This window comes from Equus asinus, chromosome 7, assembly GCF_041296235.1.
Source record: "Equus asinus isolate D_3611 breed Donkey chromosome 7, EquAss-T2T_v2, whole genome shotgun sequence".
Lineage (NCBI taxonomy): Eukaryota > Metazoa > Chordata > Mammalia > Perissodactyla > Equidae > Equus > Equus asinus.
In genome coordinates, this window is record NC_091796.1 from 62,038,952 (window position 1) to 62,066,400 (window position 27,449).

At 40.5% G+C, this 27,449-nt stretch overlaps 1 protein-coding gene across 8 annotated transcripts in view; it reads right to left on the bottom strand.

Annotated features, from left to right (window-relative positions):
* Positions 1-20,957: 20,957 nt before the first annotated feature.
* ARHGAP28 (Rho GTPase activating protein 28) overlaps positions 20,958-27,449 on the bottom strand; it is a 216,096-nt gene continuing 209,604 nt past the window's right edge. For all 8 annotated transcript variants that reach the window (XM_070513588.1, XM_070513586.1, XM_070513589.1 and 5 more), the window contains 2 exons: positions 26,716-26,780; positions 20,958-24,608 (listed from right to left, as the gene is read on the bottom strand). In XM_070513588.1, the coding sequence (XP_070369689.1) occupies positions 24,514-24,608; positions 26,716-26,780 (160 nt within the window). In that variant the 3' untranslated portion in view covers positions 20,958-24,513. The remainder of the gene's footprint in view (positions 24,609-26,715; positions 26,781-27,449) is intronic.

Genomic DNA, 27,449 nt, shown 5'->3' on the forward strand with positions numbered 1-27,449 from the left:
ATTGTGCTTATTCTTGTTAATTTATCTAGTATAATTTGGGTTTATGATGCTACTCCTAGGGGGATAAGATATCTAAATGACTTCTATGTTTTCTTTTAAAAACTCAGAGAAACTAGTCTCATAGAGTTATATTGATTACAGTGTAAAAGGAGATTTTAAAGTAGTGTCAGATAATAATTCATTTTTAACTTTGATCCAACATAAAACAAGTGATGGTGTGCCTTCTAAATTCATTTTCGGTCCGTCAACAGCAAGTTCCACAATTTATCTCGTAAAGTTATAGTTACATTTCAATTACTTTTTTCGAAATTACCTTTCAATAAAAGATAGAGCCATGATTTTTCTACATGTAGATCTTAATGAAAAATAAAATTTAAAGCATTGTCAAATTCCTAAGATGTTTATAACTTCAGACTGGCAATATTAAGATAATCATCTACTTGATTGAGAGTCATTGTGAAATTATGGAACATGCCAAAAACCTGTGAAACTGTTCTTCCAAGCTTCTAACTTTTGTTTTTTCCCTTTAATCATATAGATATTCTTGGGCAAAATATGTCACCGTGCTTCTTGGCGTGGAAGTGTAAGAATCATTAGATAGTGGAGAGAACAGACAGACAAGCAAGACTATCCAGTTTACATTTTACAAAGTTAGAACCAAGCTAGTTTCTTATTTTGTAGAAACAAAGAATTTGCCTTGTGCTTCAGACATTCTTGACACAACTTTTCCACTCCATAAAGATCCTAACGCAGCCTGCAGTACGAGCCACGATTCAGCTTCTATGTTACTACATTAGAAAAGGCATCGTCTGAGATTTCCCACAGGTTGGGCTGTGTCACTAAGCACCCTTTGTACTTCAGCTGACCTTGGTTTCCTGACAAGAGTTTCTCCCTGAAGGAGCTTATAAGCTGATTACACTCAGTTGCGAGCTCTCAATCTGGGTGACTCGTGCACAGTTTTCTGTTCTCACTGCAGTTGTGCCGTTGGAGCATATTTCTACTCCAAATTCAATTCCAGATCAAACGTGCTGACGATGTGACCCTTCCCAGTTTATTCAGTTCAGAGCCAGTTGTGTTTGTCAGCAATAAGGCTGGAAAAAAATTCTTTTCACTATCATGTTCAAATTACATAACACTAAAAATACTGTCATTGTAGCAATCTCTGTGAGTTGTCAGGTTGCGATGAAAAGTAGGTAGCTGTCTGTGTTCTATGAGCTGGTCCTCTGTCTTCTTGGCCAGTTCCTAAACACATCAGATTAGGAAGTGGTATTTGAGCCCTATTTATTCTGGGTTTCACCCAAGCTTTCTAAGCAAACATGTCCAGTGCAATCTTTTGCTAATCTCTCAGCAGCTATAAATGGTTTTTAGTCTTAGCAATCTGAAGAGCAATTCTATGTGAAGCCCCCAAAAGCTTTAATGGTCACATGTATAATGCCAACATCTGCCTCCATCCGCCATTTAATTCAAACTGTTTCTCAAAAGATCATTCATTCTGAATTTATTTGGTGAGTAAATGTCACTTAAGTAACAGTTTCATTCATGACTTCATTAGTCAGTACTCTTCCACAAATTACACTGTGGTTTTAGCACTTTGCCATAGAAATTTATTTGCCTAATGTAGCTACCAATTATGTGCGTGTGCATTTATGTTAAAAGTGTTAAGTAAAAGCCCAAATGATTATAAAAATATATCATAAATGAATCAAAAATGTGTACAGATTATACAATGTTGGATTATAGCTGACTGACCCTTAAGTGACACACACTGTGAGGAGGTCCTCCTGTGCACCAGCACACAGCTCATGCCACCTGGCCCTCTTCGTGCCAGTTCCACCACGTCCAAACTGCCCTGTGCCTTATTCCGTGGGACAAGTTCACTGTTCATGTGCTCGGGCTTTGGGGATGTGTCAGATTATTACATATGCATTTCTCAAAGCTTGCTCCTGTTCTTTCTGCCTATCTTGTCTTGGACCAGTAACAGCTGACCAGCTGGTCCAGTCCACAGACCACACTTTGAGTAGCATTGCTGTAGAACTTAAGATTGGCACTTGTTGAAAGTGCAGACCTCTCCCAGGTACCAAATGCTTACCTGGCAGTGGATGAAAGGATGTGCCAGTTCTTGCTCTGCTCTGGCTTAACCCAGCTGATTATGAGTGTCTTCTTTAAAGACCACATTTTGTGTTACAGACGTGGAAGCTGAGGCTCAGAGGTTGGAGATGACTTGCTGATGGGGATGGAGCTAGAACTAGGTGTCCTGAACCTCAGTTGGGAGCCAGAATGCAGTCAGCCAGCCCATGGCCTCTCTGTTCCTGGGCCTTCCTGGGCCAGCAGGGTGTACCCCTTACTTGGGCTTATCCTTGTGTTTTCAGCCAAAGAAGGCAACAGTCACCCTAAAGATTCTCCCTCCCCAGAGAGCTGTGTGCTCCTGGGGCTCAGCAGCACCAAAGCGGATGCCATTGGATTAGAGTGTAAATGGAGCGGCAGCTGATGAGGAAACGCCTTTCAGTGACTTTGACAGTCCAGAGGCAGTGTCCTTCCCCTGCTCCTGCTGCAGCCCAGCCCCTGACTCGGTGTAGGCGGAAGGAGAATGTGCAGTGAGCCCTCGGGTAGGACAGGCTGGCCAGAGTGAATGTTAGCGAGCACCCTTCCAAGGAGTAAATCAGCAGTCCTCAAAGGAGGAGAGGGGGCCCAGACTAGATGTGCACAACCTCACCCCATGCTTGGGGCTCCAGCTCCTGGAGGGAAGGAATAGGTTTCTCTTACTTGTTTCTACAGTGCCCTGCAAGATGGTCATGAGGTCTCCAGACACTGAAGTTACCTTTCTTTTTCTAACATAGAAATCGCATCTCTCCTTTTGAGTTGCACAGTATTGATCTGTAGGACTTGCCCTTCATCTAATAGCTTCTGGAATTTTCATTCTTATAGCTGCTCACAAAGCCTTTGTAAAAAGTACTTTGCAAGTGTACTTTCGCTTTTAGCCTTTCTGGAAACACAGGGTAAAATGATCTGCCTTTACATTTTCTAGCCTAGTGGCAAAGGCTCTGAACTCAGGCAGACCCAGATTTCTTTTCTTTACTTTTCTTTCTTTTTGGCTGAGGAAAACTGGCCCTGAGCTAACATCTGTTGCCAATCCCTCTCTTTTTGCTCGAGGAAGCTAGTCCCTAAGCTAACGTCTGTGCTCTTCTTCCTGTACTTTGTATGTGGGACACCACCACAGCATTGCTTGATGAATGGTGTTTAGGTCTGCACCTGGGATCTAAACCCATTAACCCCAGACTGCTGAAGCGGAGGGTGTGAACTTAACTACTACGCCACTGGGCCACCCTGTGTTTTTTTTTCTTTTTTCTCCAAAGCTTAGAAGCTTTTTCTCCAGGATGCAAAATGATAACAGCAAGGAAAGTAATTTATATGGCTGTTCCTTTTCTGGAAACAAATAGAACATGAATGGAACGTTATAGCATCAAACAGATATAACATTCACAAAAGAGATGATATGTTTAGCTCAGGAATTCTGAACCAGGTGCAGTTTTGCCCGGAGGAGACATTTGTCTGGAAGTTTTTGGTTGTCACAACTGAGGAGGAAGGGAATCTAGTGGCTAGAGGCCAGGGATGCTGCTAAACACCCCACCACACCCAGCACCGTCCCCCTCCCCAAAGAATTATCAGGCCCCAAATGTCAATAGTGTTGGGTGAGAAACCACGATTTGGTTACATCTTTGTTTTCTTCTAAGGTAACCTTGTAGATTCACTTAGAAATTGTTAAATTTATAGAAATTGTTATAGAAATTTTTAAAAACCTGATATTTTACTTTCTGGAGTTTAGCTGTTCTATAAGTATTTACCAAAATCAATAAAAGTTTTTCCCTTTTCCTGAAAAAAGTATATTTGTAAACTGTACAATTTAAAAAAGTTAAAAGATACATAAAACTACCAACTTGAGCGTGCTGATGCTTGTACTTTCGGTGTTTTTGGAGAAGGCGATGGCGGGGGGGGGGGGGGGGGGATCTCAGTTTGCAGGCCTTGTGCTGGGAGGGAGCGGGCGGCACGGGGCTAGGTCCAACGGTGGTGAGGCTGCGGCTGGCCTCCGCCCTGCGTTCGCTCTGCCTCAGGCAGGGCGGGGCGCGCGGGGGGGCGGGGCGCGCCTTCAGCAGTGGCGCAGAGCCTGTGGGGCTCCTTGCTGTCCACGTGTCCAGTTTCCTTCCCCCTTGTCACTGTGTAAGGCTGCATGTGGGAATTTGCTCTTCAAGTGTGTTGAGCTGGGCTTTCAGGTTTGTGCGAGGAGCGTTGGCCGGGATGACACATTCCTGTGGAGCTCCAGGGAAGTCTGCAGTCTTCTTTTTCCCTGCACGTCCCAACAGGCTGCGTGTCCAGGGAATCTGCGGGCCTCTCGAGATCAGCTCCACTGCCCCTCCCGCCTGGTTTTTGCGGTGACCCCCGTGACCCCACAGCTGTAGCTGCACGGTGCTGAGGAAACGTGGAGGGAGCCTGCTTCCCTTTGGCGCCCCTTGGAAGTGGCTGGCTAGAGGGGTCTTGGACTGTCTGAAATGCCGTGAAGGAGTGCCTAAAGATCCAGTCTCTTTCCAGAAATTGCTCCATGGAAGCTGTCATACTGCACGGGAGACATTCTTGATTGTCCTTGACAGTCTAACGACCTTAATGTTTTCCTCTTGGTAACTCGTCTGGTGTTCTTTTCTCAGGTAATGGCAGTGGGCACAGGATGGTTCTCTCCCAGGGGCCGGTTGGCGTGGGAATTCAGGGCACTGCCACCACCCTTTGGAGCCCGAGCACAGAGCCCAGACCTAAGTTTCATTTCTGGGGGTTTTATATAGCCTTACTGAGGTGTGATTGACAGTAAACGTCACATATTTGAAGTGCACGGTTTGATGAGTTGTAGCACGCATGGCTCCCTGCAGAGTCAAGGTAACCAGTATCTCTGTTGCCCCTAAGAGTTGCCCTCGTGCCCCCGTGCAGGCGCCTCCTCCGGCTCTCCCTCCAACAGGCACCGCACTGTTTCAAAGTGCAAGACAAACAGCAGCTGCTCGACTCGCTGGGCAAGGCCGCTATAACCGCGGCTCCAGAACGAGGCAAGGAGGTCCGAGGACAATCATGGACCAGTTTTACTTTTGGACCTAGGTGTGAAAATCCTCAGTGAAATGCTGGTTAATTGAATCCATCTGTTAGGGAAAAAATATGATCCATTACAACTGCATCCCATGACCCCTTTTTTATTCTCCAATGTGTTATATTTTTCACTAAATCTTGGTTCATTTTTCCAGTTTTTCTTCCACTTTCCCTACCATTTTAACGTTAGTTGATGTTCTCATTTGTCCTGACGTTACAAAGCAGGTTGGCTGCTTTCTCCTAAGCTGCTGTGGGGGAAATGGGTCCTAGGTGAATACAGGATGCTAGGAAGTGGCAGTCACCCACATTTCAAAATGAAAGGATCAGAAAAATAAAAGAGGTTGTATTCAATTACAATTTTCTTCATTTTCTTAGGCCCTTCTAGTGTTTGTCCATCCCTCTAGTGGGGCCCAAGAAATCCCCCTAGAGGGCCGGGTTTAGCTTCACTTTGTGTCAGAGCTTCCGAAAACAAGAGAGCGGCTTGACGTGGAGGGCAGGTCTCCTGTGACGAGGCGGTCCTTTTCTGTGTGATGCGCCTCTGCAGCCGTCTCTGACACGACGACAGGTGGTATTCAGGAACAGTGCGTGCCTGAATGTTGACATCTACTTCCCCAGTGCTAACTTCACACCTCACTGGATGTTAAGGTGAAAAGGGGGACAGTGCTCTATTGAAATGACTAGGCGTCCGTGCACGGGAGGCACTATAAAATCAAGGGCTAATCTTGCTGCAGCTGGAGGGAGAGGGGTGGGAGGCGTTAAGAAGGGAGCTGCCGACTGGCTGGGCAGATGTTTAGTGGCAGCTTGTGTAGAGTAACAGCCCAATTTGCAAGTGCTTTCACTGTGGTAATGGGACTACTGGGGGTGGGGTGGGGGACTTGCTAAAACAGTGTCCCTGGTGTGGAGTAATGGGAGAAGAAAGAATACAAAGTAGGTTGGGCCTGATCATGGCAAACCCAACAAAATTACCTCATGCCCATTTCCTCTCAATCCCTTCTATAAGAGGCAACCACTTTTCTGATGTCTATCATATAGATTAGTTTTTCCTGCTTTTAAATTTCATATAAATGGAATCATGTTGTATGTACTCTTTCATGTTTGATTTTTTTCACACAACATGGTTTTGAAATTCATATTGTTGCATGTATTTTAATTTTTTTTTTTTTTTTTTGCTGAGAAAGATTAGCCCTGAACTAACACCTGTGTCAATCTTTGTCTATTTTATATGTGGTTTGCCGCCACAGCAGGGATGATGAGCGGTGTAGGTCCTTGCCGGGGATCTGAACCCGTGAACCAGGCTGCTGAACAGGAATGCACAGAACTCAACCTCCACACCATGGGGCCAGCCCCTTAAATTCCATTTTACTGAGTAGTATTCCATTGAATGAATTAACCATGTTTATCTCTTTTCCAGGTTTTGTCTGTTATGAATAAAACTGCTAGAACATTCTGTACGAGTATTTGTATGAATATGTGCTTTCATTTCTCTTGGGTAAATCCCTGGGAGTTGAATTTCTAGGTTATAGGGTAGGTGTGTGATTAACTTCATAGTATTCTGCCAGCTTTCCAACATTGTTATCTCACTTTACCTTCCCTCCAGCAATATACAAGAATGCCAGTTGCTCCATAGCCTTGCCAACACAGTATTGTTACTCTTGTCATTTGGGGTATTCTTGTGGTTAGGGAGTGCTGTCACATTGTGGTTTAATCAGCATTTCCCTGAGGGCTGATGATGTTCACTACCTTTTCATGTATATTAACCATTTCTATACTTTGGTGGGATGTTAGTTCAAATATTTTGCCTATTTGAAAAAATGAGTTGCCTTTTTTATTATTGAGCTGTTAGAGTTCTTTACATATTCTGATCTAATACACACACACTATTTCCTCCCAATCTGTGGCTTGCCTTTTCATTTTCTTAGTGGTAAATTGCCGAACAGAAGCCTTTAATTTTATAGATCCAGTTTATCAATTATTTCCTTCTATGGCTAAGTTTCTGTGGTCCTGTTGTAGTGCGATGTAGTGAGGACTGTGTGGTGGAGAAACCTGTTCCCACAGCAGAGTCCACTGCTGTACAGTGAGAAGGTGTTATACAAATGCAGAGCAACTACTGAGAATGAGCTGTTATACCATTAAAGTTCATAAGGAAGGTGACAACGTGAAGAGCATGCGTGCAATTGTTAGCTGATAAAACACAGATGAACCTTTGAGGAGTGCCGCTTGCTCCCCTTCCTGCCTTCAGTCTAGACTGTCAGGAAAGGTGTGACTCACTTCCGGGAAGATAAGAGAAACATGGCTTATGGGAGCCCCCAGCAACCCTGGAACTCCTGATTCTTTTCACTCCCTTGTAGGCTTTGCTGTCAACCACGTTTTGCGGGCATCTTTGGAAGTGAGAGAATGCCCTGCATCACTTGGTACAGCCAGAAGGCTTCCAGACTGATCTAGCAGAGGAGCCCGCAGCTGGGCTCAAGATAGGAACCTGCCAGGATGGCCAGGAGGGGACAGCATGCACTCCGTAGTCAGGAACCACGGGATAGATAACCTAAACGTGCCCCTGAAGAGTGGGTGCCTAGGAATGACAGCCTCCTGAGTCCTGGGGCAGAAAAAATACCTCACTGGAACAGGGCAAGACACTGTACTGTAGGCTGACATTTTCCTTTAGTCTTCCAATGGATCAACCAGATGCAGCAAGAAAGAGAAAGGGTAGGGAAAATACATTCACTTGGTCATCAGCGCAGCTTCTCTGTGCCAAAGGCCAGGAGCTACATCCAGGGAATAAGTCATTTGGAATAAAGCATATTTGTGTAGGGCACAGAGAGAGACTCAAAAAGAGGCAGCCTACCCTCTCTCACCTCAAGACAAGCTGGTAAGGACCACGCGGCCCTTTGGACTGTAAGGGATAGACGGCACTTCCAGAAGCATGCAGTTTAGGACTTGAGTCTGGGAAGTGAGGCCACAGAGAGAGCGTCTACCCCACTCGGGCAACCGTCCACACCGTGGCCCGGAGCCCTCTGCCCAACCTAGGGGAGACCAAAAAAAGCAGGTGGAGCGCCATATGCCAGCCGAGGGTGCACCCAAGCTGCGGGGGAAGGAGTGCCGGGCGCCCTTCTTGCAAGCCTCTCTCCTCATCACCCCAAGGCCCACAAAGGTGCTGCCCGCTGCAGGGCCACGGGACGCCTGATTTCCAGCACGGCCCTGAGTCACAGGGGCCAAGCTTTAAAGGCCTCTCACCCCCCACTCCCCATGTTGGGAGACGATCTGAAGAACTGTCCGCTGGAGCATTCCAACAGAAGATGACGACAACCCCCGACTCTGCCATCACTCCGCCCCGCCCTGCGCAGCTCAGCCTGCGCGAACCAATACTGGAGTCGAACCCCGATCCTCTGCTGCCCTCTAGTGACAAACACCGGGAAAGCCGAGCAAAGTCCTCATAATCAACGGCAGGCTATTTTAAGAGGTAAAAGTGACACAATCTAAATGTTTAAAGTTCAAGGCAGAGGGACCCAGGTCTACCTATGTTCTTTTATAACTGGGGTACGACTATGCTTTCACACTCGATCACCCCGACAGTTTGCCAATGGGTTAACGTGGGCTATGACGAGAAGAAAAGACGCAAGGGACTCCAAGAGCTTTGACTTGAGAAACTAAAACGTAAATTACTCTTAACTGAAATTTTTAAAAAAAGGAAAAAAAGAAACGTGGGTAGAATGGATTTTGGCATAACGATTTAAAGATTCACTTTGAGATATGCTAAGTTTGGAATGTTTAAAAGGGGACACTTGCTAAACTGGACAAAAATTATGCTGTACTCTGATTTGATTGTTAAACTGTCCTGCGCTGTTATTGGATGTAAACATGCCCATAGCCTCTAGGATACAGATGTTGGAGTCCTATTAAGATTAACTGGACATATAGCAAACGGACTGGTCAAGAGACGAAAGGAATATGACTGTCCCATGGAAAAAGTCAAATCCTAATATCATATGTATGTTACTTTGTATATTTGCATGTTAAGTGCGTTGAACATTCCTCATGGGTGGAAGGATTGTAAAGAAAAGGTTGACATAACCTCTCATCTCTGTGGAAAGATGACCTTAGTTTAACCTTCTAGTTTCTTTCCCCTGGGAACCTGGTGAGAGAACACCATAGCTGTGCTGCTTAGGGGAGCACTGCTTTTACTAAGAGAATAGCATATCTTATGGTGCATTTCTATGCTTTTAAATTGTGATTTTTGTAACCTTTCCCACCTGAAATAGAAAACCATTTCCTCATATGGATGGGTATTACAGTGTATTTACATGAGGTTCTGGCTCTAGTGGGCACAGAAAGACCGAAGAGAGTAATTCCTGAGACTCATCTGTCTGAATTGCTAAGGAAGATTTCAACCTCAGCAAGGGCCTGCCTTGCTCCTTCATGAGCTCTTTGAAATCTTTGATAAAAACACGGTGTCCAAAAGACGAACGAGTTACTGCTGTTTGGTGGTGTCATCAAGGGAACTCTTGAAATGTACGAACTCCTACACTCCTTCAAATAGAGATGGTAAGAGCAGCGCAGGCGTCCTGGGACGCTCTGTTGGCGAACTCTTGGCAAAATGGCACGGGGCAATGTTAACTTGCTAAATTGACATAAAGGACATTATTTTTATGTTCAGTATATTTTGTGCTTCCTATCTGCATCACTAAATCATACTTAAACTATTGCATTGCTGAAATCAAAAGTTGTAGTGTTAGAGCTAATGTAACTGATAACAGAGAATAGAATAAGCGCTGATTGCTTGTTAGAACTGGATCACATTGTAACTATTCCAAAACATCTGTTATTTAAACCTAACTGATAAATTATTTCTCTAAAACAAGGAGTTGCAGCAATGAAAGATTTTTGAAACTATAAAATGGCTTCCACAACCCTGTTTGGCAATCATTTGATTGGTGAATTCACTATGAGTGATAGGTATGTTCTTACTGATCTGGGTACTCAGATGTCCGGATTGTTATCATGTCATTGGGCTGGGGGCCGGGCCAGCATGGAGTGGGAGCGAGCGAGGTTCACTGGCGGTGTCGAAGCCCCGCCATCTAAGGACGCGAGCTCTTCCCAGCACCGGCCCAGCGCGGCCCGGGGAGGAAACGCGCGCTGCGCTTGCAGAGCAAACAGAATGAACTGTCGTGAGCCAGAGGTTCATAAACAAATTGTGAGCGTGCTTGTGTATTCTTGCTAGTTTCTGGTATATGTGTATAAGCATACGTATCCTGGTATGCTTGCTGGTTGATACAGCTCAGGTAAAACTTTTCGAAAGCGTACTGCTCCCTTTCCACTTGCTCCTCGCCCCCACCCAACTTCTGTCTGGAGCTATTTAGAGAAAGTGTAATTTACTGTGGGGAAGATAAAAGAAACATGAAAGGGGAACTCCAGCATGGCAAACTCCTGATTCTCCTTAATCTGATTTTATGTTTTCTTATCTAATAAATCATATTTTGAGAAAACCTGTGGAAGTGAGAAAATGTCCTGCAACATCGAGTAATCCTTGCTTACCCCAAAGTCATGAACAGATTCCCCTAAGTTTTCTTCTACAAGACTTATATTTTTAGCTTTCACATTTAGGTCTGTGATCCAACTTGAATTAATATTTTGTGTGTGAAGTTGAGGTGAAGCTTCATTTTTTACAAAAGGATATCTCATTTGTTATGAAAGACTTTCTATTCCCCACTGGATTGCTGGGCTGTTTGCCAGAAAGCAGCTGACTATATGTATATGCATCTATTTCTGAACTCTAGTCTGTTCCATTGATCTTTCTGCTTATCCTCATGCCAATAACACACCATATTGATTACTGTAGCTTTGAAACAAGCCTTGAAACAAGTAAGGTAACTTTATGGTTCTTTCTCAACACTGTTGGACTATTCTAAGTCCTTTGAATTTCCATATACATTTTAAAACTTTTTAATTTCTGTATAAAAAAAGACAGCTGGGAGCTGGGGATTTCTTTCTATCTCTAGGTCTACTTGGAGAGAATTTTCATCTTAACCGTGTTGAGTTCCAATCTACGGACATGGACTCTCTCCATTTGCTTAGCTCTTGCTTACTTTCTTTTGGCAATGTTTGTTGTTTTCAGTAATTAGGCCCTGCACATGCTTCATTAAATTTACGTTTAGGTATTTTATATTTGTTGATGCTTTTATAAATAGTATTGCTTTTATCATTTTACTTCCCCGTTTTCTTTGGCTAAAATGTAGAACACAATTGATTTTTGTGATTGACCTTCCTCCTGTGACCTTGCTAAATGTGCTTATTAATTCTAGTAATTTTAACAATAAATTCCTTAGGATTTCCTTGACATAATCATGTAGTCATATCACCTGCAAATTAAACAGTGTTACTTCCTCCTTTCAAAACTTTTTGCCTCTTCTTTTTCTTAGTATACTTAGTATACTTACTTAGTGAGTATACTAACTAGGGTCTCCTGGACAGTGTTGAACAGAAAAAGCAAAAGCAGACATCCTCTCCTTGTCTGTGGTCTGAGGGCAGGGTTTCTCAACCTTGGCTCTATGGAAATATGGGGCAAGGTAATTTTTTGTCATGGAGGCTGTCCTGTGCATGTAGCATGTTTAGCAGCATCCTGGCTCCCACCCACTAGAGGCTAATAGCACCCTCTCACTCCCCAGTGGTGACAACCAAAAATGTCCCCAGACATTGCCAAGTATCCCCTGAGGGACAAAAATCACCCCCAGTTGAGAACCACTGTGTTAGGAAGAAAATGTTAATATATCTCCATTAAGTATGATATTAACTGTAAGGATTCTTTTTTTCAAAATTGTACTATGGAAAATTTCAAGCATATAGAATATTACATTGAATAATGGTATGCTCACAACCATTCTACCATAAATGTTTTACTATATTTGGCCTGGTGCATATCTATCCATCTATCGTCCTTCTATCCACTCATCAATCTGTCTTATTTTTAAACACATTTTAAAATAAGTTACAGATAGCAGTACACTACCCTACATACTTCAGTATGCATATCATTACCTAGAGTGCAAAATCTGAATATTATGTGCAGATTTTGTTTTCCTTTGGGGTAACATTTTCATATAATGAAATGTAGAAATTTTTAGTGAACATTCACTCAATGCCTAACAGCTATGTAACCCAAACTCTTATCAAAATATAAAACACTGTCCCATAGAAATATAACACAAGCCACATAAATAATTTAGAATTTCCTAGTAGCCACATTAAAAAAGTAAAAAGAAACTGCTAAAATTTATTTTACTAATATAATTAAGTCAATTATCTAAAATATTATAATTTAACATGTAATGGTAAAATATTACTAATGAGATATTTCACATTCTTTCTTTCCTACTAAGTCTTCAAAGTCTGATGTGTGATTTACACTTAGAATACATCTCAATGAAGACTAGTAACATTGCAAGTGCTCAATAGGCCCTGTGGCCAGTGTTCCTGCACAGCTAAAGAACATTTCCATTCCCCAAAAAGGTTCCCCAGACCCCTTCAGCCGATCTCCATACCCACTCCCATGGAGGCAACCATTGTTCTGGGTTTTTCCTTCCATCGTTGTTTAGCTTTGCCTGCCCCAGCATTTCCTGTAAATGGAATCGTACAGTATAGTCTTCTGTGTCTGGCTTCTTTCACTCAGCATGTTTCTCAGATTCACTCATGTTGTTACTCCTACCAGTTTATTCCTTTTTATTGCTGAGTAATGTTGCATTGTATGCATATCACACAGTTTACCCATTTTCTATTGATGGGGACCTGTGATGGTCTCAGTTTTTGGATATTATAAATAATGCTGCTATGAACACCTTTATACAAGTGTTTTTGGGGAAATAGGTTTCTTTTGGGGTAAATACCTAGAATTGCTGGGTCATAGGGTAGTTGTATGGTTAGTTTGACAAGAAACTGCTAGACCCTTTTCTAAAGTGGCTGCACCATTAGATGCTCCTATCAACAATGTATGAGTTCTGATCCCTCCACACTCAGAATGATCGGTCTTTTTAATTTTAACCATTCTAGTGGGTATGCAGTGGTATCTCATTGTGGTTTTAATGTGCATTTTCCTAATGGCACATGATGTTGAACATGTTTACATGTGTTTATTGGCCATTTGTTTATCTATCTTCTTTCATGAAGTGTCTGTTCAAGTTTTATGCTCATTTAAAAAATTGCTGTGTTTGAAGAAGGATCAAGATGGTAGAGTAGAAAGATCCAGAGCTCACCTCCTCCTACAAACACAGCAAAACTACGACTACATATAGAACAACTATCTCTGAGAATGACCTGAAGACTAGCAGAACAGATTTTCCACAACTAAAGATAAAAAGAAAAGGCCACAGTCAGTAGGGGAGGAGGGGCAGAGACATGGTCTAGTCAGGACACGCCCCCACACACACAGCATGGCAACCCCCAAGTGGGAGGGATATCACAACTGCAGAGGTCTTCCCTGGGGAGCGAGGGGTCCAAGCACCACGTCAGGCTCCCCAGCCTGGGAGACCCACAGCCTGAAGATAAGCCCCCATAACATCTCCCTTTGGAAACCAATGGCACTTACACCTAGGAGAGCTGGAGGGCTATAGGAAACCAAGACTCCATTCTTAAAAGGTATGTGCACAAACTCACTTGCTCCAAGTTCCAGAGCAGAGGCAGCTGTTTGAAAAGTGTCTGGGTCATATGTGAAGGTGATTCATTGCCTGATTTTAGGGCATGTGCTGGAGGGGCGGGGATCTGTTGGAATTTTCTCTGAGGATGGAAGCATTGGCAGGTGCCATTTTCTTTTCACTCTTCTACCTAGCTGGCTGGGAATTGGCAGGTACCATTCCTGACATTCTCCATCTACCTTGCTAGCACTGCTTGCCCTGCCCTGTTGTACCCTTGTAGATCCGCCCCACCCAACCTGCCTGCCCTGGCCAGCGCCCCTCCAAAGTGGCTCCCACTCCAGTGGGCCAGCTCTGCACACCAGAGACCTGCAACAGTCACAGCCAGGCCTCTCAACCAGCTGGCCTGGAAGCTAGCCCACCCACCAGAGTGCTCACAGCAATCGCGGCCCAGTGGCACAGGAGGGTGCACATAGCCCACAGAGGGAACACACCTGGAGAACCTGGCTCTGGTGAATAGGGGGATTGCACTGGGCCCCACAGAACACCTTCTACATAAGCCTGCTCCTTCAAAACCTGGAGTCATAGCTGGTCTACCTAGTATATAGAAATAATTACAGAGAGTTAGGCAAAATGAGGAAACAGAAAAACGTGTTCCAAATGAAAAACACAAGACAAAATCTTAGAAAAAGAACTAAATGAAATAGAGATAAGCAATCCACCAGATAAACAGGTCAAAGTAATGATCCAATAAAGATGCCTACCAAACTTGGGAGAAGAATACATGAACACAGTGAGAACTTCAACAAAGAGACAGAAAATTTAAAAAGAACCAATTGGAGCCGAAGAATAACTGAAATAAAAAATATGCTAGGGGGAATAAAGAGCAGATTTGATGATGCAGAAGGACATATCAGTGACCTAGAAGACGGGGTAGTAGAAATCACCCAGTTGGGACAGCAGAAAGAATAAAGAATTTTTTAAAAATGAAGATAATTTTTTAAGTACACTATAAAGTGTACTAACATTTGCATTATAGGGATTCCAGAAGGAGAGGAGAGAGAGAGAGAAAGGGACAGGAAACCTATATGAAGAAATAATGACTGAAAATTCCATAATCTGGTGAAGGAAATAGACATCTAAGTCCAGGAAACACAGAAGGTACCAAAGAAGACGAATCCAAAGAAATCTACAACCAAGACATATTATAATTAAAAATTTCAAAAATTAGGGGCCGGCCCCATGGTGAAGTGGTTAAGTTCACACACTCTGCTTCAGCAGCCCAGGGTTTTGCTGGTTCAGATCCTGGGAGCAGGCCTAGCACCGCTCATCAAGCCATGCTGAGGTGGCATCCCACATAGCACAACCAGAAGAACCTACAACTAGAATATATGACTATGTACTGGGGGGGGGGGGGGGGGCGGGGAGGTTGGGGAGAAGAAGAAGAAGAAAAAAAAAAGAAGAAGATTGGCAACAGACGTTAGCTCAGGTGGCAATCTTTAAAAAACAGATGTTAGCTCAAGGTCACTATTCCTCACCAAAATAAATAAATAAATCTTAAAAAATAAAAAATAAAACAAAGGCTGTAACAACAGACAAAGAAGGACATTGCATAACAATAAAGGGATCAATCCAACAAGAGGATATGACACTGGTAAATATCTATGCACCCAACATAAGAACACCTAAATATATAAAGCAAACACAAGGGGAGACATTGACAGTAATACAACAATAGCAGGGGATTTTAACACCCCACTTACGTCAATGGATAGATCATCCAGAGAGAAAATCAATAAGGAAACATTGGCCTTAAATTACATGATAGAACAGATGGACTTAATAGATACATACAGAACATTTCATCCAAAAGCAGCAGAATACACGTTCTTTCAAGTGGAACATTTCCCAGGATAGATCACGTTAGGCCATAAAACAAGTCTCAATAAATTTAAGAAAATTGAAATCTTATCAAGCGTCTTTTCTGACCACAGTAGCATGAAACTATAAATCAGTTACAAGAGGAAAACCAGAAAAAACACAAACACACGGAGGCTAACCAACAGACTACTAAACAACCAATGGGCCAATGGAGAAATCAAAGAAGATAATGGAAAATACCTTGAGACAAATGAACAAGGAAACACAACGTTCCAAAATCTATGGGACACAGCAAAAGAGTTCTAAGAGGGAAGTTTATAGCAATATAGGCCTCCCTCAGGAAAGAAGAAAAATCTCAAATAAGCAATCTAACATTATACTTAAAAGAACTAGAAAAAGAAGAAAAAACAAAGCCCAAAGTTAGTAGAAGAAAGGAAATAATAAATATCAGAGCAGAAATAAATGAAATAGAGACTAAAAAAAAAATAGAAAAGATTAACAAAATTAAGAGCTAGTTTTTTGAAAAGATAAACCAAATTGATAAACTTTTAGCCAAACTCATCAAGAAATAGAGAGGGCCCAAATAAAATCAGAAATGAAAGAGGAGAAGTTACAACTGACATCACAGAAATCCAAAGGATCACAAAAGATTACTATTAACAATTAGATGTCAACAAACTGGACAACCTAGAAGAAATGGATAAATTCCTAGAAACATATAATCACCCAAGACTGAATCAGGAAGAAATAGAAAATCTGAATAGACTGATTACCAGTAATGAAATTTTACCAGTAATCAAAACTCCCCAAAAAACAAAGTCCAAGACCAGATGGCTTCAAAGTTGAATTCTCTCAAACATTTAAAGAAGAGTTAATACCTATTCTTCTCAAGCTATCCCAAAAAACTGAAGAGGAAGGAACACTTTCAAACTCATTCTATGAGGCCACCATCACTCTGATACCAAAACCAGACAAACGCACTACCAAAAAACCCCCAAAATTACATGGGGCCAGCCCTATGGCCAAGTGGTTAAATTCACGTGCTCTGCTTTGGTGGCCGAGGATTTCACTAGTTCAGATCCTGGGTGCGGACCTAGCACCACTCACCAAGCCATGCTGAGGTGGCATCCCACATAGCAGAGCGAGAAGGACCTACAACTAGAATATAAAAATATGCACTGGGGGGCTTTGGAGAAAAAAAGAAAAAAGAAGATTGGTAACAGATCTTAGCTCAGGGCCAATCTTTTAAAAAAAAATTACAGGCCAACATCCCTGATGAACATAGATGCAAAAATCCTTAATGAAATATTAGCAAATGGAATTCAACAATATATTAAAAGGATCATATACCACGATCAAATGGGATTTATTCCAGGGATGCTAGGATGGTTCAATATGCACAAATCAATCAGCATGATACACCACATGAACAAAATGAATGATAAAAATCATATGATCATCTCAATAGATGCAGAAAAAGCATTTCAGAAAATTCAACATCCATTTATGATAAAAACTCTCAACAAAGTGGGTATGGAGGGAATGTATTTCAGTGTAATAAAGGCCACATATGACAAACCCACAGCTAACATCATACTCAATGGTGAAAAGCTAAAAGCTTTTCCTCTAAGATCAGGAACAAGACGAGGATGTCCACTCTTGCCACTTTTATTTAACTTGGTATTGCAAGTCCTAGACACAGCAATCAGACAAGAAAAAGAAATAAAAGGCATCCAGATTGGAAAGAAAGAAGTAAAACTGTCACTGTTTGCAGATGACATGATACTATGTATAGAAAACCCTAAAGACTTTACCAAGAAAATATTAGAATAAATGAATTCAGTAAAGTTGCAGGATATCAAATCAATATAAAGAAATCTGTTGCATTACTATGCACTAAGAATGAACTATTAAAGAAATTAAGAAAACAATTCCATCAAAAAGAATAAAATACAAAATTTTATTTATTTTGTTTAAAAATAAATAAATTTATTTTGTCAAAAAGAATAAACCTAATCAAGGAAGTAAAACACCTATACTCTGAAAACTATAGGACATTGATGAAAGCAATTGAAGATGACACAAATAAATGGAAGATATACCATGCTCATGAATTGGAAGAATTAACATTGTTAAAATTTCCATATTACCCAAAGCAATCTACAGACTTAATGCAATCCCTATCAAAATACCAATGGCATTTTTCACAGAACTAGAACAAAGAATCTTAAAATTTGTATGGAACCACAAAAGACCCCAAATAGTCAATGCAATCTTGAGAAAGAAGAACAAAGCTAGAAGTATCATGCTCCCTGATTTCAAACTATGCTACAAAGCTACACTAATCAAAACAGTATGGTAGTATCACAAAAACAGATATGTAGATCAATGGAATAGAAGAGAGCCCAGAAATAAACCCACGCTTATGTGGTCAATTAATCTACAAGAAAGGAGGCAAGAATATCCACTGGAGAAGAACAGTTCCTTCAACAAACGGTGCTGGGAAAACTGGACCGCCACATGCAAAAGAGTGAAACTGGACCGCTTTCTCACACCATGTACAAAAATAAACTCAAAATGTACTAAAGACTTAAATGTAAGACCTCAACCCATAAAACTCCTAGAAGAAGACATATGCAAAAAACTCTCTGACATTGGTCTTAGCAATATATTTTTGGATCTATCTCCTCAGGAAAGGGCAACAAAAGCAAAAATAAGCAAATGTGTCTACATCAAACTAAAAAGCTTTCGCACAGAGAAGGGAACCAACAACAAAATGAAAAGGCAATCAACTGAATGGTAGAAGATATTTGCAAACGATACAGCCAATAAAGGGTTAATATCCAAACTATATGAAGAACTCATACAACTGAATATCAAAAAATACAATCTGACTAAAAAGTGAGAAGAAGACCTGAATAGTCATTTTTCCAGAGAAGACATACAGATGGCCAACAGACACATGAAAAGATGCTCCACGTCACTAAGCATCAGGGAAACACAAATCAAAACCGCAATGAGATATCATCTCACACCTGTCAGAATGGCTGTGATCAAAAAGACAACAAAGTGTTGGCGAGAATGTGGAGAAAAGGGAACTGTTGGTGAGAATGTAAAATTGGTGCAGCCACTACAGAAAACGTTATGGAGCTTCCTCAAAAAGTTAAGAATAGAACTATTGTATGATCCAGCTATTCCACTTCTGGGTATTTATCTGAAGAAAATAAAAACATCCAGTTATAAAATAACATATATAGAACTGGTTATTTATAAAACTGGTACATTTCACATTACATATATTTATATTAAATATATATTATATATTTTACATATGAATATATATTTATATTTTATAACTGGTACAAATTTCCAGTTATAATAAATGAGTCACTGGGATGTAATATACAGCATAGGGAATGCAGTCAATAATACTGTGGTAAGTGTGTATGGTGACAGGCGGTTGCTAGACTCATCGTGGTGATCACTTTGTAGTGTGTATAGATGTCGAATCACTGTGTTGTGTACCTGACACTGAAGGAAATCTTTGCCTATTCCCAGGTCACCAAGCTATTCTCCTTTGTTTTCTTCTGAAGGCCTCACTGTTTCAGGTTTTATAATTAACTCTGTGATCTGTTTTGGATGAATTTTTGCGTACCAGGGGTCACCTTTCATTTTCCATATGGATATCCAGTTGTTGCAGTACCAGCTGTTGAAAGCTCCCTTTCTCCACATGGTTCCTTGGGCACCTGTGCTGAAAATCAAATGACCACACAAGCGGGCACCTATTTCTGTGCTCTATTTTGCTGCACTGATGTAGGCATTGATCTTTGTTCTGAATCATATTGTCTTAATAGCTGTAGCTTTATAGTAAGTCTTGAAATCACTTGTGAATCCAACTTCAGTCTCTTTTTGGTAAAATTGCTTTAGATATTCTAGACTCTTTGCACTTGCATATGAATTTTATATTTTGTCAATTTCTACCTAAAAAGCCTACTGGTCTTCTGATTGGGATTGTGTTGAATCTATTGATCTCTTTGTGCAGAACTGACATCTTGCCAATTCTCTTCATCCATCTCTTCCCATCCAGAAAGATGGTATATCTATACATTTATTTAGCTATTCTTTAATTTCTACCAAAAATATTTTGTAGTTTTTAGCATACATGTGCTGCACATATATATATATATATATATATATATATATATATATATATATATATGTTTTTTTGTTTTTTTTTGGCTGAGGAAAATTTGGCCCGGGCTAACATCTGTGGCAATCTTCCTCTATGTTTTAGTTAGCACAGCATGGCTGCTAACAGAGCAGTGTAGGTCTGCACCTGGGAACTGAACCTGGGCCAGAAGTGGAGCGCGCTGAACTTAATCACTAGGTAACTGGGGCAGGCCTGGCATATATTTCATTAAGTGTTTTCATAAGTACTTTGTGTATTTTGATGCTGTAGTAAATGGAAGTTAAAAAATTTCTTTTCCAATTGTTTGCTGTTAATATAAAAAATACAATTGATTTTTATATAATAATCTTGTATGCTGGGACCTTGCTAAATTATCTTATTAGTTCTAATAGTTGAAGATACGTTAGGCTTTTCTAAATAAATAATCGTATCATTTGCAAATAGAGACCATTTTACTTCTCTTGTAACTTTTAGGCTTTTTATTTTTCTAGCCTTTTGTACAAGATATACTATATGTATCTATTATACATACATATTATGACATTAAAAAATCTTGAATTTTTTTAAAATCATGAATGGGAATTGAATTTTGTCGAATGTCTTTTCTGTATCTACTGAAAAGTTGTTTTTTTTAAGATTGGCCCTGAGCTAACATCTGTTGCCAATTTTTCTTCTTCTTCTTCTTCTCCCCAAAGCCCCCCAGGGCAGAGTTGTATATTCTAGTTGCAGGTCCTTCTGGTTGTGGCATGTGGGACGCCACCTCCACATGGCCTGATGAGTGGTGCCATGTCCAAGCCCAGGATCCGAACCAGCAAAACCCCAGGCCGCAGAAGCAGAGCGCGCAAACTTAACCACTCGGCCACGGGCCCGCCCCAGAAAGTTTTTTTTTAAGTACATATTAAAAACCTGTCCAGACAAAGCATCAACTCAAACAGATGTAGGAAATAGTTTGTGCTCATTCAATCTACCCCTTACCAACAACCATCCATCATTACCACAGTGCCATGTGGCTTTTGCACAAGGCCACCACCTGGCTAGTAAGTGACCGAGACTGAGCTCAGACAGAAACCCGCTGACTTTAAAGCTCCTTTTCTTTCACCAGCACTGGGGTGCTCTCGGACTAGGTCAACACAACAATTCCTGTGACAATGCTTTTTAGTTTTTTTCTCTTTATTTTTGTGGGTAAAATGCAACATACATATTATACTTAACAATGAAAGCGGATGGGACAAAAGAATCCAATATTAACTTTTGAGATGGGAAATAACATAAAAGATGACATTTCTCGTGACATTTATGATTTTTCAATCAAATCACTTAGTTTTAGAAAATAGTTGGAAAATGCCCAAAAGATAAGATGTTATTTTCAAATTCAGGGGTGTGTGTGTAAAACTGTTGGAAATGCTTGAAACATTTTAATCCATGTCATATTATTTTTTATTAAGTGACATATTTACGGAAAAGAGTTGAACATGCCTGTCAGAAACTAGGAACTATTCAATTCCATAATATGTATTCTTTTCAGGCATGTAATACATTTGTGAAGAACAGTTGAAATGCCCTTGATAGAAAGAAGGGACATTTTAATCTCATGTTACTTTCTAGTCAAGTGCAATACGGGGAAAGCAGGTGCAAAGCGCCTCAGAGAAGAGATGAACAGTAATTCCTCCTCTCGAAAACATGCATCTCCACGTGGTTAAACACACAAGACAACGACTGAGGGACACGAACTCTCTCAGGGCGCACCACAGCTAACAGATACCGAGCAGTTTGGCTTTAAAGCTTTAGCTAAAAATATTTTACATCCTTAGATGTATATTATTAAATGTACACTGAAGGCTAACTGAGGTGACTTAAATAATAAGACTCAGGGACAGGTTGTAACAACAATTGTTAAAGTCCTTAATTTTTTTCCCAAGACAGGCAAGTGAGGTAGTTTATACTGTATATACATTGCAAAGAAATTAATATTCCAGTTTCCAAGACCATTGACTCCAAAAATCACATCCCCAAGTGAGCTGCTTAACAAAGGGATTCTCTTTTGCAAAATGGAGAAAAAAATGAGCTTGTTCTAGGGTTTTTTTCCTGAATAAGTGTTCCTAAAATGTGAACTTTCTCAATCCGTTCCTGGGTGTTATTTTCCTAACTGCAGCAAGAGCACTTGGACGAGGTGAGGAGGGAGCTATCAAGAAGAGAATTCAGAAGCCCAGTATCTATCTGACTCTTTTTTTTTTTGCAAACGTACTATTCATTTTCACTGATTACTGTAACTATTTTAAAAAACTCGTGATAAGGCAAAGATAGTTTTTTCAATACTTAGTTGACAGGTATTTGTGAATTTTAATTGTAGGAGTTTTTTTTTCTTTACCAATAAAATTATTAAAAAGAATCTCTTTAACCACACAAAAATTAGTCTGTGTGTCTACTGAAAATTCTTCTCTAATCATTGGGTTAACTGTGACTAAGAATAAAAGTTATATCCAATATATTGGTAGTGACATGGCCTTCCACATTGTATAGTTATTGGACAGTTGTCACACATCCTTGAATACACTGAAGTGATTAAAGTTATTGACTCAGCTAAATTTTTGACATCTGAAACCACACAGAAGTGGATAAGAAATTCAGGAACTTATTATTTTTTACCTGTCATCTGTTAGGCATTTATTTAACACTAACGACAAGTGGAGTAAATCTTAAAACCTTTAGAACTTATGTATAGGCTCTATATGTAAGAAATGAAAATTCCCAAATAAAAAATCAAATGAATAGATGTGTCAATTTTCTGTATAAACACAATAGAATTTAACTATTCTAAATGATATGAAATACAGCGACAAAAATCAGCCATTGTTTTCATACATGCATAGACGTGTAAGGTAGCTAATTTGAAGAATTTCTTCCACGTGTGTAGGCATAAATCATTGCCATCATATGTCTTGGAACTTAGAAACTACATAACATAAAACGTTTACTCCTATTCTTTGAATTGCAAAAATGATAAAAGCAATTTTTCAGACTCCTGAAATTCATTATGTAAACTCATGTGCCATCAGTTAACCATACATTGAAAACTGATGAAATGTAGGAATAAATATATACCTATAGAGCACATATTTATCTTCTAATGGGTTTTCAGGCAAAGGAAATGAAAATTCTCAAATAAACAAATAAAATGAATGGATATTTGAGTTTTCTATAAAAATATAACAAAATCCTAATGGCCAGAAACACAATTATCTATATGTTGAATTTAAGTAGTGTTTTTATAGGCATCAAGGCATACTGCAGAATGCAAAATATTTCTTCCACATATGGGCTTAAATTATTATCTCATTATGTTTTCTGCATTTGTGAGCAACTTCATCTATCGTGTGAATTGTCTGAACTGCAAAAGAGAGTCATTTGGGCATTAAATCTCATTAAAACCGACATAAATTCATCAAAATCTCAATCTGTGGATTCTATCCAAAGCACACATGTGGGGTAAATGAGACCTCTGTCCTTATTTCTAGCTCACCCTAGAAGGACTAGGTCTGCAGTCTCAAGGTGGGAGGCAGAGCTGTCTGACCGCTCAGCGCATTTTAGATTTGCTTTCCGTTAGAATCGTGGAGAAGTGCGTGTCTGGCCAATTGCAAGTCTGGAAAACGGTCTGCAGGGTCTTGACAGAGAGAGAGCTTTCCGCTTAGCAAACATGCATCAGATTTTAAAGCCTGATGCTAATCCACAGTGGCTGGCCACATCTATGATTGATGAACAGAAACAAAATCTGCTTTTACGGCATGTAAAATCTGGATATAACAGTATTTTTCAGCACTCTTGGATAAAGAGCAGTTGGATAAAGGCAGTCCTGTATTTTTATGTTGGGGCTGCAGAAGTAACTATCTACAGATGTGAAATATAAAAAGTAATATGTCTGGTCAGGGAAGGAAATCTGTGCCTGGCACATGGACAGCTATACAGTGAGCACCATAATCACGATGAGAAAATAGAGGCTCTGTGACTATTAACGACACAGAAGGTGAGGAAAGCATAAGAACACCCTTTGTCAAACTAACCTTTGCCATGGGGACCTGTAATCACAAGAGAATAAGCTTTAAAAAAATATCAGTTTTCAATAGTCCATGATAGAGAAGTGTTCATTTGCACCAGAGTGCTGATATGACATACATAACAACACAGTGTTCTTTAAATGGAAGTTCCTCCTTCTCCAATTCAGGAGGAAATCAGAGCATAAATATTGTATGTGTAACTTTGGAAACTGACTCCCTTTGCAAAGTAGAGCTGAATTATTTTGCAGAGCAGAAATTATTGATATTTCTGGTATTCTTGCTCAAAAAGGTATCGATATATGTATATAAGTATAAAAAAAGAGTCTTCCATCTCTAGTGTTTGGTAGCATTTGCTACATAAAGAAGTATTTCTTATCCCCAGGTATAGGACAAGTTCATTTCTGCTGTGAAGTCAAAGTAGAAATGATTAAAGTTCACATCCTCTTGTCTTCACTCTCAGCAGGGAACCGTTATGAGAAACCCTCAGCTCAAATGATCAACCAGCTCCTCTTCCATAATTCATATTGACAATGCTGGGAAACACCAACCAAGAGGGTTATAGGAACAGACATGTTAAAAGCAGTCTTGTTTTTTCCCCTACCAAATGTAGGATCTTCTTGACATATAATACATGATAGCTGCCATCTTGGGGGGTACTTCAAAAACTTGGTTGGGGTTTAATAACCCATTCTGCTTGAGGATTTACATGATATACATCCAACATATAAGCATCTGGATCCAAGCAATGCTGTCCTAAAGGAAAGAGAAAATCAGAGAATGTTTTCAAGAGTGCACACTTCAGTGTGGTGTGTGTGCATTTGCATGTGTGTGTGTAAGGTTCGAACAAGGCCAATATAGTTCTCTCAGTCAAAAGAAAGTAGACACATTTTAGTTTCTTAGCAAAGGCTGCCTTCCTTCCTTTCTGACTGTGAAGTACTTCAAACAAATCCCATGTAGAAAAAACAGACACGCCATCCACAGGCAGACTGCTCTCTCGACGTACCACGTCCATTAGGAGAACACGGCAGGAACTGGTTTCAGGTGTAAACCGATCACTTGCATGACAACATGTGTCCTCTAATGGTTTTACAGATAGTAACTTGACCAGGACTAGAAAGATTAAGCCAAGATCATTTTAGGAATGGTCATTTCATTTCTTGCCTATGGATGCAAATGCCCATAGGCAGGAGATCTGGAAAGGATAACAACCAAAAGATCATTCTGCGGGGCAAATACATTTAAAAATGTTTAGGTACAGTATGTTTGAAATGTATACTAAAATCTCAGCAAAACTACCAGGATTTGATTGCTTACTTGACTCATTCACTTATCAAATATTTCTTGAGAGTTATTATGTGCCAGGCATTATTCTAGGGGCCAGGGCTATAGCAATGCATCAGACAGTCAAAAATACTTGCCCTCAGGGCGCTTACATTCTAAAAGCGGTAAAAGGCAACTAACAAATAAGCAAGTATAATATAAAGTAAGTCTAATGGTGATAAGAACATTAGAGAACAGCAAAGCAGAGAAGGCACAGAGAGAGGGTATGATCCAGGAAGGTCTCATTGAGAAGGTGATATAGCGGCAAACACCTGAAAGAGGCGAGGGAGTGAGAAATGAACAATGCGAAGGAGAGCATTCTGGGCAAAAGTACGAGCACATGCAAAGGCCCCAAGGCAAAATGTGCCTGGGGACTGGATATGCAAAGTTGGTGTTCGAGGCGAAGTCTGGATATAAGTTCGAGAGACATCAACATACAGGTCTAGTTAAAGCACTGAGATGGGTTGAGCTCACCAAGGAAGTTACGTGTAGAGGGGAGCTCCAAGGACCGAGCCCTCCAGCTCTCCAGTGTTAAGAGGTTGAGAGGATAAGAGGTCACAGGCAAAAAGGACTCAGAAGGAGCAGCCAGGGAAGTGGCAGGAAAGCCAGAAGCTCAGGTTGTCCTTGAAACCAGGCGAAGAAAGTGCTTTTTCAAAGAAGGGAAAGATCAACTCAGGCAGTTATCAAGAAAGGATGAATATTGGATTTGACAACATAAGAGTTCTCTGGTGACCTCAACAAGGGAGCAATTTTGGTGAAGTGTTGGGGATAAAGCTTAACTGAAGTTGTTTCAAGAGAGAACAAGAGGAAGAAATTGGAGTATACACAACTGACGCAAGGAGTTTTTACTGTAAAGCGGTACAGAGAAATGGAGGACACTTGAACGGGGTCAAGAGAGAGTTTTGTAAAGATGAGAGAAATTACCAAAATTTTTATCCATGTAGAAATGACATAGTTGGGAGGGAAAAGCTGACCATGAAGCAGAGAATGGAGAAATGACTGGATCAATGCCCTTACTGGGTGGTAGGGGACACAAAGTGAGCCGTGAGCAGAGGAGCTGGCCTTAAACAGGAGCATGGGTACTTCATCTGGACTGTGAGGAGGGCAAGCAGAAGATATGGACACAGACGCAAGCAGAGGGAATTTTCTTTTGATTCCTTTTTTCCCTCCTCAGAGAAATACGGAGACTGAACTTGCGCTGAGAGTGAAAATAGGGACGTTAAACACAAAGGGTGTCACAGTTCCCAAAGTTCCACGAGGCTCTTTGCTTTGTTTTGCATCAATTCCAGAAAGAGATTTTCCAACTTTGAGTCACATTTAAAAGACCCAAAAGTGGGGTTCATGTCAACTAAAATATTCACACTTAAATTTTGAAAATATTTTAGGAAAGTCATACTGTTCTCACACGAAATTTAAAAAATCAACAACTTACTGACTTTGAATTTATATCTAAGAAACTTGTAAACTTACAATAATAGCGTTATACTTCTTTTAGAGTAATCAGAAAATTTAGGAGTAAAAATTGTTAAAGAATGCTTACCTATATTTCCTCCAATTTCATATAATCTTTGGTTCTGAATCTTAATGCATTCTGACGAACCATGACTGTGAAAAGGAGAACGCAATGTAATTTTAACCCTCTTTCACAATCTGACGTAAATCTATAGATTAAATAACCATGGCAACAAAGAATTCATTTTGCCTTATATGAAATACACCCCACAAATCATTATTATGACCAAAGTTATGCTAAAAGTTTTTTCCCTATTTTACCCAGGCAAGCATCTCAGGCACAGAGCGGATGGGGCTATTCTGAACCAAGGTGGATGCTGCCACACTCGACAGCAAGCCAGAGCTCATTCTAGCCACAACTGTTGGCTCCATTTTAGAGACAGAACTGTCACTGACACATCAAGCCATCCAAGGAGCAGCTGGATGTTTAACATTGCTCTGTCATTGTCACATTATCAGTTCAAAAGAAGTCAGGTTTCATTTCTGTATTTGCCAAAAGTTAAACAGAATTCTCTCTTCAACCCCTGTCACATTTCTAAGCTTGCCCAACGCTCTGCAAACTAACATTGGCTTCATTGCGTGTCTCTGCTCTATAATAAAAGCAAGTCAAAGAAAACAATTGCCCAATTTCATTTTTCAACCCCAGATCAGAATGCTGGGGTGGAAGAGTCCGGAAAGACCATTGTTGATCTCCATCCCACTCAGGAATGACTTTCAGCTTCGTTACTTCAAAAAGATTGTGCTCAGCTCTCTATTGTGAGG